The 13,809-nt window shown below is 35.7% G+C and overlaps 3 protein-coding genes and 1 pseudogene across 5 annotated transcripts; all 4 read left to right on the plus strand.

Annotated features, from left to right (window-relative positions):
* The first annotated feature begins 1,187 nt into the window (after positions 1–1,187).
* On the plus strand, positions 1,188–4,088 carry LOC149209218 (uncharacterized). The gene is made up of 5 exons (XM_089394240.1): positions 1,188–1,624; positions 1,722–1,766; positions 2,592–2,880; positions 3,120–3,561; positions 3,660–4,088. The coding sequence occupies exons 1-5, from the start codon at positions 1,391–1,393 to the stop codon at positions 3,793–3,795; spliced, it is 1,146 nt and encodes a 381-aa protein (XP_089250366.1). The 5' UTR covers positions 1,188–1,390; the 3' UTR covers positions 3,796–4,088.
* A 1,403-nt stretch (positions 4,089–5,491) lies between these two features.
* On the plus strand, positions 5,492–6,178 carry LOC149209219 (protein DETOXIFICATION 41 pseudogene; annotated as a pseudogene).
* A 51-nt stretch (positions 6,179–6,229) lies between these two features.
* On the plus strand, positions 6,230–8,379 carry LOC149209220 (uncharacterized). 3 transcript variants are annotated; one of them, XR_016252842.1, is made up of 4 exons: positions 6,233–6,626; positions 6,783–6,894; positions 7,162–7,324; positions 8,268–8,379. XR_016252842.1 is itself a non-coding variant. In XM_089396312.1 (3 exons), exons 1-3 carry the CDS (start codon positions 6,563–6,565, stop codon positions 7,250–7,252), a joined length of 267 nt encoding a protein of 88 aa, XP_089252438.1. In that variant the 5' UTR covers positions 6,237–6,562; the 3' UTR covers positions 7,253–7,666. The 3 variants fall into 3 exon arrangements, 2 of the variants coding, with proteins under 2 accessions (XP_089252437.1, XP_089252438.1); XM_089396312.1 differs by lacking the exon at positions 8,268–8,379 and having other exon boundaries at positions 6,237–6,626; positions 7,162–7,666; XM_089396311.1 differs by lacking the exons at positions 7,162–7,324; positions 8,268–8,379 and having other exon boundaries at positions 6,230–6,626; positions 6,783–7,045.
* A 3,342-nt stretch (positions 8,380–11,721) lies between these two features.
* On the plus strand, positions 11,722–13,459 carry LOC149209221 (alcohol dehydrogenase class-P-like). The gene is made up of 7 exons (XM_089394241.1): positions 11,722–11,753; positions 11,947–12,029; positions 12,225–12,300; positions 12,411–12,472; positions 12,651–12,746; positions 12,893–13,054; positions 13,241–13,459. The coding sequence occupies exons 2-7, from the start codon at positions 11,949–11,951 to the stop codon at positions 13,358–13,360; spliced, it is 597 nt and encodes a 198-aa protein (XP_089250367.1). The 5' UTR covers positions 11,722–11,753; positions 11,947–11,948; the 3' UTR covers positions 13,361–13,459.
* The last annotated feature ends 350 nt before the right edge of the window (positions 13,460–13,809 follow it).

Below are 13,809 nucleotides of genomic sequence, written 5' to 3' on the forward strand. Positions count from 1 at the left end.
GGGCGGATGGTTTGCACACACCCCCCGGCCGCGTTCGATTCCTGCAGATGGCTGTAGCATATTTGTCCCGGCAATGACATATTAATTTCGATGTGTCGGTTCTGACACACATATGTACCTATATATATATAAAGAAAAAAAGAAGGCCCATGATGCTTCTGTAGAGAACTAACCTCTCCCATTTAACACTCGTAAGACGAAATTGAAATTATTTTCAAGATTCCATTCTGAGCAAAGAAAATTAATAAATCATAATTCCAAAACATAAAATTGTTAATTTATATTAATCTGTCTCATAGACTATAAAAAAAAATGGCAAGCAAGCGCCAGATCTTTTCGGGGCCTTGCCACCTCACTAATATTAACCGGTAACAACATCAATGATCACACTACTACAACGCTTGCCCCAAAATCATGTTCTCTATTTCATCCGCTTTTTCCAAGTGGGTTTTCTTATTGCAATCACCTTTTCATACTGTGTCATCTTAACAGCCGTGTAATTATTTATTAGTGAGTAATTTAATTACTTATATAATTTAACATCTCTCAGATGTATCCACTCAATTTAAGGGCATATACAAAATTAAGATACTATATCCACTCAATATAAGGGGATATACAAAATTAAGATACTATACCGAATTACATAATGAGATACAATCATTAACTTTTTCCGTTTTATAATACTTTTTATTTATTTTTTAATAAAATATTTAGAATTATTGTATTTTTAAATTATAAAAATTAAAATTAATACTCATTATAAAAAAATATTTATAATATTAGCTAATTATTGATAATTAGGCCGATAGGCCTTTCTTTGAAAGGGACCTTTCGTCGTCCTACTCCTTCTGACGCTGACACCTGGCGAAATTCGTCTCTGTTCAGGAAACTACTATAGGTTGACACCTGGCGAACTTAGTCTTCGTTCAGGAAACGACTACCTCAGACACCTGCCGCTCTTCGTCTTTGTTCAGGAATATCGGCCTGCATATCGGCCTCATCCATCCCCTGGACGCCTTCCCTTACAATCTTTTCTGAGCTGCTGGAGATCCGTTATCCGTTTCTTGACAGAGACTATCAGTTTCTTGACAGAGACGAAAGAAAGGGCCTGGATTTGTATAATAGATGGGATTTGAGCATCGGATTTACGTTAGATGACGATGTCGTGCCTGGCAGATCCGAAGGGTTTATTTTTGGCTGCTATTTGATATCAGAGTTCTGTTTTTGCAGGGTTGGGGTGTAGCCGTTTTAACAGGGGTCCCTCGTTCAGACGCAGTCTTTAAAACGAATCCTGTAAACTTTCTGAGCGAGAAAACGTTGAAAGGAACCTTCTTTGGAAATTATAAGCCTCGTACTGATTTGCCAGGCCTTGTAGAGATGTATTTGAATGGGGTACCTGCTGTTACTTTGGTTTGGTATTTGGATTGGAATAGCGATGAAGAAGCGGTACCAGGAGAGTCCTCCTCGGCATCACGCGAATGAGAGTGATGGCGGTTCCAACTCCAAGAAGAGGCAGAAGCAGCAGCAGCAGCCCTCCAATGGAAGAATTAGGCTCCCACCAACCAATTCAAAGCAGGCATCTTTTGAAGATTCATCTCTCAAATCAGCAACCCCAAGGGCGGTTAGTAGATTCAACTGCTCTCGTATTGTGTTTTTTTGGTCTCTCAGCTTTGTTATTCATTGAATACAGCATTAAACCGTTTTCTTGTATTTTGCAGAAGTCCAGCAATCACAGTAAGCACAGGGCTGCCAAAATAGCCAAGGTGTGCTTTGCCTTACTTTAACTACATTTGATTTTTGATTGTTCTTATCAAACATTTGCTTACTGTATTGGGGCATTCGTGGATGATAGGGGAAAGGATTGAAATTTTAACTTTCATCCATTTACACAATAAAAATCATGTATTTGCATTGAAAGTGACTGCTAATGAACTTGATTGGAAGGACTAAAACTGGATGTCGGGGTGTAGACAACCAATCTACATTTTGTGCACAAAGATAATTTAATTTCTTCTTCCTTCTTGACAAAGAAACCCAGCAAATAGGCTTGTGCAGTGAACTGTTATAATCCCCACCCAACGGTTCATACTGGTCAAGGGAATCAAGTCTAGCAAATGATAAGTCCTAATGAGGTAATCAATGTTTTGGATTAATACTCCTTTAGCAACATAAAAAATTCCAGATTTTGAAGACTGATCAGTTACCAAAATTAGAGGAGATGCCCAAAATATTTCCTTATTTAATTATGAGCTGTTAAACTCATAGAAGCATAACAGTTGAGACAAAAGCAACACAGGATTAAGTTGAATATTGGTGGGACTGGAGGTTACACACGTGATACTCTGCGTAACACATAGAACTTGCTTTTGTTTGTACAAATGTTGACAATTTTATGGATCCTCCAGTAGAGAGGCATGAGTGATGTCGATATTCCTTTGCATCATAGGTGGATACTCAACAACTGGGAACCTGCCTTTTTACCTGCTTGGGGGATCTCAAGCTTACCATGATTTGTTCTACTACTAAAAGATGGTATGCCTGTCGCTCATGATCATGCTTGTATGCTAAGGTTTGATTAATGCATGCAGATATCCCCATCAAAGCAGGAAGTGGAAGTTGCAGAAACTTTATATGATCTTGCAAGGATGTTTGTAAATCAAGCAAGACCTAATGAGCCAATTCGTGAAGTTAAGGTGGATCCAAAGCTAGAGTGGCAGCCTGAGGTGAAACCTGAACCAGCAAGTGCTACTTCATTATTTCCTGCATCTGATGCAACATCAGCTCAATCTATACAGCACGCTCCATCATCTGGTCTTGGACCATCTGTTGCTGCTGCCAGCTCCCCATCATCAACTCAGACTCCTGTTCACTCAGGAGGTATGATTTTGATGCTTATTCCTGTAGATACTGAATCCACATTGTGAAGACAATTCTTTCTTAATCTACAATTAATTGAATTAGGTTATAATCCCAGCTTAATTCCCATGCTCTGTGGTCCCAACACTGCAAGTGCGGACTTGATACATTCAAAGCTATGTTTTAGCTGTGTTATTTTACTTCCAAAATCTTCTTTCATTTCACTTAACTACTTTCATTTCACTTAACTATATTGGCAGCACCCAAAAAGAAACGGCCACATGGCTCAAAGGTGAAGGTTGGGGGAAAACCAGTGGCATCAACTGCTACTAGCCCATGCATATCGGCCACTTCATTGGGAGTTGCTACAGAGTTTGTTGATGCCAAACAAGTTCAGCAACAGACACAGTCTACCAGAATACCTTCAGCAGGATCAATAGTAGTCCCAGAGATATCATTGGCAACTGGCTCCTCTACCTCAACTGCTGTGCCAGTATCATCTTTGCCAACTAAACAATTGCAAACGGTGGACAATAACTCTGCAACGAGTGATAAAAAATCATATAGAATTGAAGTCAGTGGCCATGCACTGGTGGACAACACAAGTACCAAAGAATCTGTAGCTGTTGCTGACAAGAGCGAGGATGTTGTTGGGAGCTCTGTTGCCAGAGAAGACATGACTAAAGTTGAAAATGAGGAAAGGTAAGTTTAATTTCTGGCCTTTGTAATTCTGAATATGTTGGTCTAGCATAAATGCCACTGATGTGCTATTCTAACAATGTTATCCATGTTGCTCACAGATCAATGCCATCACCCCCAGTTGAAGTTGCTTGTACTACAAAAGTTGAAATTGATTTGATGGTAAGCTTTAGGGTAGTCGCTTTTGCAACTTACGGATATATTCATGTGTGTTGGAAGTTAAATGGGCAGTCCTAAATGGGTTGCTTGTGTTTAATTTAAGAAAGGCCGGGAACAATCTTGTAGCTTCTGATCATGTATTATCTATTTTGAATTCTTTTTTGGACATATTGTACACATAATTGTGTCCAACCTGGATATTGAATTGTATTTATGTGACGATGGCTGTCTTTGGCTTCTTTGCTATTAGAAATAGCTGTTTTGATCACTTTTTTCATGAGAGTTAAAAGTTGTATGGTTTATTCGTTATTTTACAGGTCCTTGCAATTTTCTTTTACAGTTCCCTGCATGCATCTGCCCTTTTTTCTTAAAAGAATGTTCAAAATTAATTTTTGTAATTCTCAAAATTTCTATGATGTGTTGTACCAATCAATTTAAGTGTCATAGTTACACTTTCATTTGAGGGAAAAACTTTTTTTTTGTGATTTTTCCAAATTGTTGAAATGTTCATCTTTTTTTCTTTTTAAAATAGAAATATTGAGAAAATAAATTAAAAATATGTAACTACATATATGTAATTTTTTATTTCTAAGAAATATAGTGAAAATATATATATACTCTCACATGAAAATAGTGGCTGTAAATATCATTCCAATTAAAATTGGACAAAAAAATTTCACACGTTTTCTTCTTCACTCTAAACTTTCTATCATCGAGGGATCTGTTCTGTTTATATCAGCTTATAACTATTTCATGATAGCGGATATATTTTAGAGATTGAATTATATATTTTCAAAATTCAATCAATATAAACAAATCAAATAGTTGAATTTTGCAATATCAATAAATTGACTTTTCTTATATCTATAAAATGAGCACTTGATTTCTAAGGCGGTGGAGGCCTTTTATGAACTGGACGTGGATTCCATGAGGGCGGCGTCTCGGATGGAGAAGTTTAGTCATCTGCCAGAGGTCCATGATAATAATGACTGGAACTGCAATACTCCTGGGCATCCTCTACTATTTTGCAGATCCAGTATTGATTGCCATAGGGCAGAGTAAAGAAATCTCTGCTGCAGGAGGTATTTTTGCCAAAGGTCTTATTCCTCAGTTGTTTGCTTTTGCCCTCAATTGCCCCATGCAGAGGTTTTTGCAGGCTCAGAACATAGTGGCCCCTATTGCCTATATTGCTGTTGGGACATGTCTATTCCATACATTGATCACCTGGGTGGCAGTAGACAAGCTAGGATTTGGCCTGCTAGGGATAGCCTAATAGTGAGTTTGACTTGGTGGGTTCTGGTCATTACTACTGCCTTGTATATATTCTATAGCCCATACTGCAGGCATACATGGACGGGCTTCACCTTGAAGGCCTTCACAGGACTCTGGTCATACTTCAAGTTAACTCTGGCATCGGCTGTTATGCTAACGTATGCCTTAATACTCTTTGGAAGATACACAAACTATCTAAATTATATCTGGGTGTTTACATAATAGCTTAGCCTGTTTTGACAAGTTTTGTTTTGTTCCACACCTGATTTTGCAGTTTGGAAATATGGTACATTGAAGTATTGGTGCTTGTATCGGGTTGGCTGCCAAATGCAGAGGTCGCTCTGGATTCCATTTATGTTTGGTATGAGACTTTCCCATTTAAACCTAACTAATTTAAAGCCAAATACAAGCTCCATGCCTATGCATTGTCCCAACTTTGTTAGATAGCTATGCCAGTTAATATATCTCTAACGTGCCAGGTTATGCATTGTCCCAACTTTGTTAGATAGCTATGCCAGTTAATATATCTCTAACGTGCCAGGTTTTGAACATATATGCAGCATGAATTATTACAACTGGGAGTTGATGGCAATGTTGGGTCTCAGTACAGCTGCAAGGTATACATTTATGATTTATAGTAATATATTGTTTTATTGGGGCATTTTTATGGCTATTGCAGATTTTGGGAATATCTTTAAATCTGACCATCGCCAGAGGGGTCAAACAATTGACCCCTCTCCTGGAGGTAGGATTCTCCAATATTGGGCAAAACTGCAATTCACATAAATTCAGCGGTTTTATATAGCATGGTATACCTTTTTTTTCCCATTTGCTGTATCTAGAAATTGGTTTTCTTTATTGTGGTATTTATATTATTTGCAGTATAAGAGTGGGTAATGAGCTGGGAGCCAGGAGACCTAAAACTGCAAGATTTTCAGTTATAGTTGTGGTGGTCACTTGCTTCATAATAAGTGTCATACTTGCCATTGGGATTCTGATACTGAAGAAAGAACTTGCCATGGCATTCACAAGCACCAGTGTGGTTATACGCGCAGTCTATGCATTGATACCTCTACTTGCAATATCTGTTCTCTTGAATGGCACCCAACCTATTCTCTCAGGTTGGAATTTTCAGTATCAACAATTTATTTGCAGCAGAAAGCTGGTAGTTGATGTTTGCTATATTTAGGTTATATTTTCGTTGACATCATAAAGGTATTGTGATTGCAGGGGTGGCAATTGGATGTGGATGGCAAGCTGTGGTGGCATATGTGTTACTTTCATGCTACGATGTATATAGCTCTTTACCTGATCTATTCATTGGCAGGTGGGCTCAATAACTGTTCCAGAAGTTATTGAAAATGCATCGTCAAACCAAGATAATGATAATCATGAACCAGTACCCAAAGCTAAGAATACCGAAATTTACGATGAAACTAAGGAATCTATTGTAGAGACAGGGCATGAGCAATGCAAAGATTGGTATACTCAAAATAACAATGAGAAAGTTGGGGAGACGGGAGAACCAACAGATTATTTGAGCAAGAGGGAAAAGGAGGATGTGGATAAACAAATGCTGGAGGGAGCTGCCAAAAAAGCTGTGGAAGATTTAATGGATCAGACAGTAGATGGATCTGGTAGGTGGAATGCATTTCAATAAAATTGAAATGGATTCTGTAACTTAATATATCTGCTCTTTTTAAGTTGCTAGCGGGGATTCACTTATTTTCCTTAATTGCTTTTGTTTCAATGCATATTTATTGTTTCTGTCATTTCTTGTGCTGTATAAACAGATTTAGCTTTATTGCCTTCCATGACAACCAGAACAGAAAGTAGCGCTACAAGTCTACCACTATCCGTTTCTTTGGGTGTCACTGGCTGGCCTGGCGGGGTTCCTTCATCAGGGTATTTGCACAAAACTTTGGTTGCCTGTTTAGTGTCTAGAGAAATTTTGATATGCTGCATCAAAGCAGGGTATATTCACATTTTATTTGAAATCTTTCACAGGTATCACTCACTTGCAAACCATAATTGTAGATAATACTGTGTGGTCATATTTCCCAGTTTTTTTTTTTTGTCCGTACCATGACGGGAGCAATCTATGCTTATCATATCTAATTAGAGTTATAATTACGGTTTTAATCTTTCCTTCCTTGATTGTTAAATTTGCAGGAGCTTGAACTGGATAAATTTGTTACAGACAAGGTTTCTTTTGCTGACATCAACAAGGCATTTGATCACATGCTTAAAGGAGAGGGTCTGAGAACTGTAATTAAAGTCATCCAGGATTAGTGACAAATATGAACACAGTTGGAATATCTCCAATGTTATGAAGGCATGCTGAACTATTTCAAACTGTTATGTGATTAATGTCGTGGCTTTTATGTGTAACTATGGTATGCAATTAAAGTCCTGGAAAGCATGTAAACAGTTATAATAATTTTAGGGTAAGTATGATGTTTAAGTTTTGACACTGCTTCCAAAACAGCCATCCAAAAGGTCATTACTATAATAGCTTGATTAGAAATAGATTGAATGAGAAGGTCCAGATGGGGTATTCAATCATCTCCATCCATCTGTTCTGCATCCTCAGTGCTTACTTGAACAATATATCAGCCTTCATATTTATCCCTTGCAGACATGCTGAAAAGATAATGACATGGAATTTTTCCTTGCTTCTCTGATTCCGTCCAATGATGGGCCAGCTGCAAATTTTCCTGATTGAAATTTCCATTTGACCTCTCTGCAATGTGTTTGGAATCTCTTATCACCTGTAGACAATTTAAACCTTTCTCTATTGCTATTTTCAGAATCTACCAAAAAGCATAAAGTTCTGCTCTGTTGTTTGATCCATCTCCTACAGCTCTACTTTGAAACTGATCTCGTAATTGTCTCTTAAAGTAATGCCTCATGATCCACAATAGCTGGGATTACCTTGACAAGCCTCGTTGAAATAACTCCACACTATTGTTATATATCTATTCTTGTGTCAAACTTGATTAGGAATAACATCTTTGTTTTGAATTCTTTTCATTTCTTGCTAGCCAAATAGCTTAAGTCACTGTACAAGGACAGTCTGATGCCCACATGTAGTTAATACAGAATGTATTTTGAAAACTAGGATTTAGCTTTGTAGTGCTTGAATCATCATTTCATGTTGGTTTTCATTTGTTAGTAGCCAGATCATTTCTCTTACAATATGATTGTAATATCTTTTGTTTCTCTTACAATATGATTGTAATATCTTTTGTTTCTCTTCTGTGGGAAATTTTGTACAGGAGTTCAAACAATGTATATAAATAGAAAGATGCAGAAAATGACAGTCAAATTTTGTACTCAGAATTATGACAAGAAAGCCCCTGCTGGGTTTGTGAGGAAAGAGAGCTTCAACACCAGTTCTGTCTCCAACCGCCAAGATGATCAGTGCGCTACTAACATGTTTAGTGAAGAATTTCTGCTATTCTCTTGTAATCTATAGGCCCCCAAAGCTCCTCATAGATGAGAATATTTGCAGGATGTTAATATTGTTGTAAGTTTGTAGTAGTTGTGGAATGACTTACTTTTGTGCTGCTTCTCATCTTCAACAACAAGAGTTTCTGTGGTGAATAAGCAGAATCCATGTCCTGCCTTGTGAAGCAGCTCTCCACTGTGATAGCATTCTTTGTAATGTCTCTGATAAATCCTTTAGACTTCTATTTCATTCTGTAATATGATGGTATTCACTCTACAAGATTAGGGCATTCACTCTACAGAGTCCATGTCATACCTTCTGAATCAGCTCTCCACTTATGTTAATTTTCTCTGTAATGACCCTAATAAATCCTATATAATGAGATTTCATTTTGTAATATGATGGGATTTCACTCTACAAGATTGGTTTCAGTTTTACTTGTATTGTGGTATATGAAATTTCTCAGTTTTACTTGTAATAGGATGGGATTTCATTCTGTAATATCATGGGATTTCCCTCTGCAATATTTGCTACTAAATTTTACAATTCCAAATTAATAATCCTATCGGCCTCTCTTTGTACCTTTTGGGACAATTGCTAGTATTGTATTATAGCTATAAGAATTTAGTATAAGCGGTAAAAGTTTCGGCCTAACAAACTGGATTCAAGTTTCTAGAAACATGCTTTTAAGTTGACCTTTGTGGTATTTTATGAGATTATTGTTTTATTTGATAAAATAGTTGTAGCACTTTGTACAAAGTTACTTATTCCATCAATTGACCATGTACATGTTGTTATTTAAGAAATAGGTTGGAATTTTATTGTTTTAAGTAATTTGGAGACTTATTCTATATTTTAGAGAAGTGAAACTTAAGCAAAGTCTTTTGGTAGAAATCACATAAGAGAAATTTTTGGTTGACGCGTTTCGAACCAACAAGTGTGGTTCATCATCAGAACTAAATCAACAAGTGTGGTTCATCATCAAGACTAAACCAACAAGTGTGGTTCATCATTAGGACCAGATGAAGAGGCAGACCATGGCAAAGACTTAAATAGAGAGCAATGTAGAGACATAATTTTAAGTAACGGCTATATTTGAACAATAATATTTAAATTATGATATTAATTTATTAATATATTAAAAACAATTATCATTCAATAATGGTTATATTAAATGGCTAGTTTAAAAAAAAAATTAAATAATGATATTATTTCATTAATTTATTAAAACTATTAATAGAGAACGACTATATTAAACGACTAGTTTTTGAAAAATAATATTTAAATTAATTTATTAAAACCAAATATTACTAGTTTTAGAAAAATAATATTTAAATAATTGTATTAGTTTATTAATTTATTAAAAATATTAATATGTCATGGATATATTAAAAGGCTAATTTCTGAAAAATAACATTTAAATTAATTTATTAAAACCAAATGTTACTAGTTCTTGAAGAATAATATTTAAATTGTGATATTAATTTATTACTTTATTAAAAACAAATATTAATAAGTAACTGCTATATTAAATAGCTAAAATAATATTTAAATTAAAAAAAACAAAAACAAAAAAAATAAAAAGAAGTTGAGTCAAAAATTATAAAAACGAATCTCATTTGATAAATAATTAATGGAAATAAAATAAACAAATAATTAATGGAAACATAAATCAAATAAAACAAAAATATACACATGTCAAAAGAAATATATAAATAAATAGAATATATATATATATATATATATATATATATATATATATATATATATATCGAAAGAAAAGTAATCAATAAATAAAACGGGGTCAACAATAAAATATGGGGCTCAGGCCCATTAAACAAATAAAAAAATCCTAAAAGGAGTTAATAACGAATAGGATGATAAAATACATAAAAAAACAGAAAGGATTAAGAAAATAAACTCTAATGAAGAATAAATCAACAACAAATATTATAAAAAAGGACGTCAATACCTACATACAGAAACAAATAAACAAAATAAATCCCAAAAAGAAACTTAACAAACTAGGAGGACAGTACAGGAACCCAACTTCTACTAATATTCCAACCATCATCTCTATTCAAATTATTGGGTCTTTTTTCAATTTCTAGGGCCTCCCTCAATTTATGATGATGGAAATCACTAACCCTAGCAACGACTTGGGCCACCTCAATACAGGATTGATGCTTAGATTTATTTGCATGCTCCGCCAAAGCAGAGGAACGGGTCTTGCCATGCTTGATATCAGCGGCATACCCATGCTTGATGTCAACAGCATGCTCAGGATGCTTGAGCATGCTCACAAATAATGCTTGACGTCAGCGACATGCTCACAAATATTTGTGAGGTGTTAGATATATTTTTTCTTCTTATTTTTTTAATTGATGAAATTTATTTTAGTTGATTTGTGTGAAATTTAGGTTTTATTAAGTTTAGGGGTTAAATTTCATTGAATGGATTTGAGAATAAGAATCAATTATGAAAATGACACTATGCCAACATATTGCAAAATTTGAAACACTATAAAACCTTTATTTTGACAATAAAATTCTTAAATCAAATAAAACTAAAAAGTATTATTTAACCAAATAAATAAATTGCAAAAAAATTATCTTTCAAAAAAATTTGAGCATTATAATAATTCTAATACTATAACATATTTATTATTGAAATTATAAAATAAAAATAAAAAATATTTTTATATATATATATATATATATATATATATATATATATATAATCACAGAGTTTAGTAAAACAAATCAAATTTTCGAGTTAGTGTTACATAATAAACTTAATAAAAATTAAACCCCACACCATTAATATAGATATTTAGGCCGATAGGCCTTCCCTTTGGAACAGACTTTCGTCGTTCCTTTTTCTCCCGTGTTGACACGTGGACAGTTATGCCATCGATGGGTTTCTCCCTTCCCTTTGTCTTCCGTGCTTCTTTTTTTTGAGAGATTGACACCTGGCATTCTTCAGACGAAAATGTACATCTGACATCTGTGCACAGTTTTTTTAGGGCCGCTCTCTACTGACATCTGTGCACATTTCGTGATATTCGTCACGCTTTTCCTCCTTCAGTTACTCGTCATGGCCTTCATCCTTCAGTTACGGGCGGAACATGGCCTTCATCCTTCAGTTACGGGCGGAACATGGCCTTCATTTCTGTTATGGGCGGAGGGTTGTTATCGGCGGAGAGCTCGAGAACCATCGTCCTCATTGTTACAAGTAAACGAGTCTATGTTGTTACAGGTAAACGCTTTGCTGATATCTCCTTCACTGTCACAAGATCAATCAGGCTTATGAGGTAAATTGGCTGCCTAAGAGTAATCTTTATCTATATGCATTTTCATTCTGTAATATGGGACTCTTATGCAGGCCCACGGTTTTCTGATTGTTGTTACTTTTGTGATAATGAGCAGACGTTAATGTCCAGTGTAAAGATAATGGTTTCTTTGACTGGAATTGTTGTGTAAAATTCTTCTCTGTTGTGGAATCAGGGATGGGTGCTACTTTGAACGCAGGCAAACCCAAGAAGGGTTCGATAGTAGCAGTATTTGGCCTGGGGGCTGTTGGGCTTGCTGTAAGTACTAATAACAAGTGCCCTCTTTATGTTCCACTGTATGCATATTAGTATATGTTGCAGTTTTAAAGTCCTCAAACCTTTTTCTAGGGACTATTCTGTTCACTTCCCCTACCTGCATTTTCATTGGGACCAATATGATGAGGGTAGAGTTTAATTATATGTTAGCCTTCTGACCCGAGTTTAACTACGCAGGCTTGTGAAGGTGCAAGAATTGCAGGAGCTGCTCGAATAATTGGAATCGATTTCAATAATGAGAGATATGAACGAGGTAATTGTATATTTCCCACTTCCATTATTGGAAAATCTGTGTACATATGTTGATATGTTGACTTGTAGAATTGCCTTTTTAACCCTTTCTTGTAATCTTTCCTTTCTCAGCAAAACAATTTGGAGTAACGGAATTTATAAACCCTAAAGAGTACGAAAAACCTATTCAGCAGGTACGTTGAGCTGCCCAAAATGATCATCAAACTCTCTCCCAGATCAGAGTATTGGTTGCTTTTGACTAGTGTGGTACTTTAGTACTTAGGTGGGGGAGATTTTAAGTTTTCGCATGGAGTGCACTCATTCACCATCCAAGACTCTTAATTTCCAAACACTTATAAAAAATGTTTACAGGTAATTGCGGAAAAAACTGATGGAGGGGTGGACTGCAGCGTCGAATGCACAGGGAGTATTGAGGCCATGGTTCAAGCTTTGGAATGCTGCCATGATGTACTAGCTCTTGGTTTCCTTTGGTTTAAGATACATCAATCATTTCATTTATAAGCTGTAGCTTTAAAGTTTAAACTGATTGCTTCGATTTAATTAAGAAAATGCAGGCAATGCATATGTTTGATATCAGAGTTCTGTTTTTGCAGGGTTGGGGTGTAGCCGTTTTAACAGGGGTCCCTCGTTCAGACGCAGTCTTTAAAACGAATCCTGTAAACTTTCTGAGCGAGAAAACGTTGAAAGGAACCTTCTTTGGAAATTATAAGCCTCGTACTGATTTGCCAGGCCTTGTAGAGATGTATTTGAATGGGGTAAGACTTCATAACATAGTTGTAACAGCTTATTCAAACCATAATTGTAGATAATACTGTGTGGTCATATTTCCCAGTTGTTTTTTTTTTGTCCGTACCATGACGGGAGCAATCTATGCTTATCATATCTAATTAGAGTTATAATTACGGTTTTAATCTTTCCTTCCTTGATTGTTAAATTTGCAGGAGCTTGAACTGGATAAATTTGTTACAGACAAGGTTTCTTTTGCTGACATCAACAAGGCATTTGATCACATGCTTAAAGGAGAGGGTCTGAGAACTGTAATTAAAGTCATCCAGGATTAGTGACAAATATGAACACAGTTGGAATATCTCCAATGTTATGAAGGCATGCTGAACTATTTCAAACTGTTATGTGATTAATGTCGTGGCTTTTATGTGTAACTATGGTATGCAATTAAAGTCCTGGAAAGCATGTACGCTGTCCATTGCAGCTCCCTGGACGCCTAGAGAATGCACACATAGACCTCTAGACCAAGAAACCAGACCTACAATTTGACCAAAGAAACAAGGTCACAAACCCTCAGAAGCAAATTCCTGCCAAAAACCTAAGCCAACGAAATAGCACAAAACTACATGCATGTAGTGACATTTGATTCAATATCTGCATAAAGTACCATAAGTTTAGATATCCCGAATTAGGAAGCAGTAGCTATTGTATTCTTCATTCGCCGCTTATATCACAAAATTTGGCAGGGGATATATACAAAATATCTTAATATCGGAAACATAAA

This window comes from Pinus tabuliformis, chromosome 1_2 (genome assembly GCF_031772625.1).
Source record: "Pinus tabuliformis cultivar Carrire ecotype Pingquan chromosome 1_2, CPIR1, whole genome shotgun sequence".
NCBI lineage: Eukaryota > Viridiplantae > Streptophyta > Pinopsida > Pinales > Pinaceae > Pinus > Pinus tabuliformis.

Excerpts from the sequence above, each read along its gene's own strand:
- LOC149209221 (XM_089394241.1), top strand. The coding sequence starts at position 11,949 with ATGGGTGCTACTTTGAACGCAGGCAAACCCAAGAAGGGTTCGATAGTA. Across the intron at positions 12,301-12,410 it reads TAATGAGAGATATGAACGAG|CAAAACAATTTGGAGTAACG; the intron begins GTAATTGTATAT and ends TTCCTTTCTCAG. Across the intron at positions 12,747-12,892 it reads CTTTGGAATGCTGCCATGAT|GGTTGGGGTGTAGCCGTTTT; the intron begins GTACTAGCTCTT and ends CTGTTTTTGCAG.
- LOC149209220 (XM_089396311.1), top strand. The coding sequence starts at position 6,563 with ATGCTGGAGGGAGCTGCCAAAAAAGCTGTGGAAGATTTAATGGATCAG. Across the intron at positions 6,627-6,782 it reads TCAGACAGTAGATGGATCTG|ATTTAGCTTTATTGCCTTCC; the intron begins GTAGGTGGAATG and ends CTGTATAAACAG.
- LOC149209218 (XM_089394240.1), top strand. The coding sequence starts at position 1,391 with ATGGGGTACCTGCTGTTACTTTGGTTTGGTATTTGGATTGGAATAGCG. Across the intron at positions 1,767-2,591 it reads GGGCTGCCAAAATAGCCAAG|ATATCCCCATCAAAGCAGGA; the intron begins GTGTGCTTTGCC and ends TAATGCATGCAG. Across the intron at positions 2,881-3,119 it reads GACTCCTGTTCACTCAGGAG|CACCCAAAAAGAAACGGCCA; the intron begins GTATGATTTTGA and ends CTATATTGGCAG.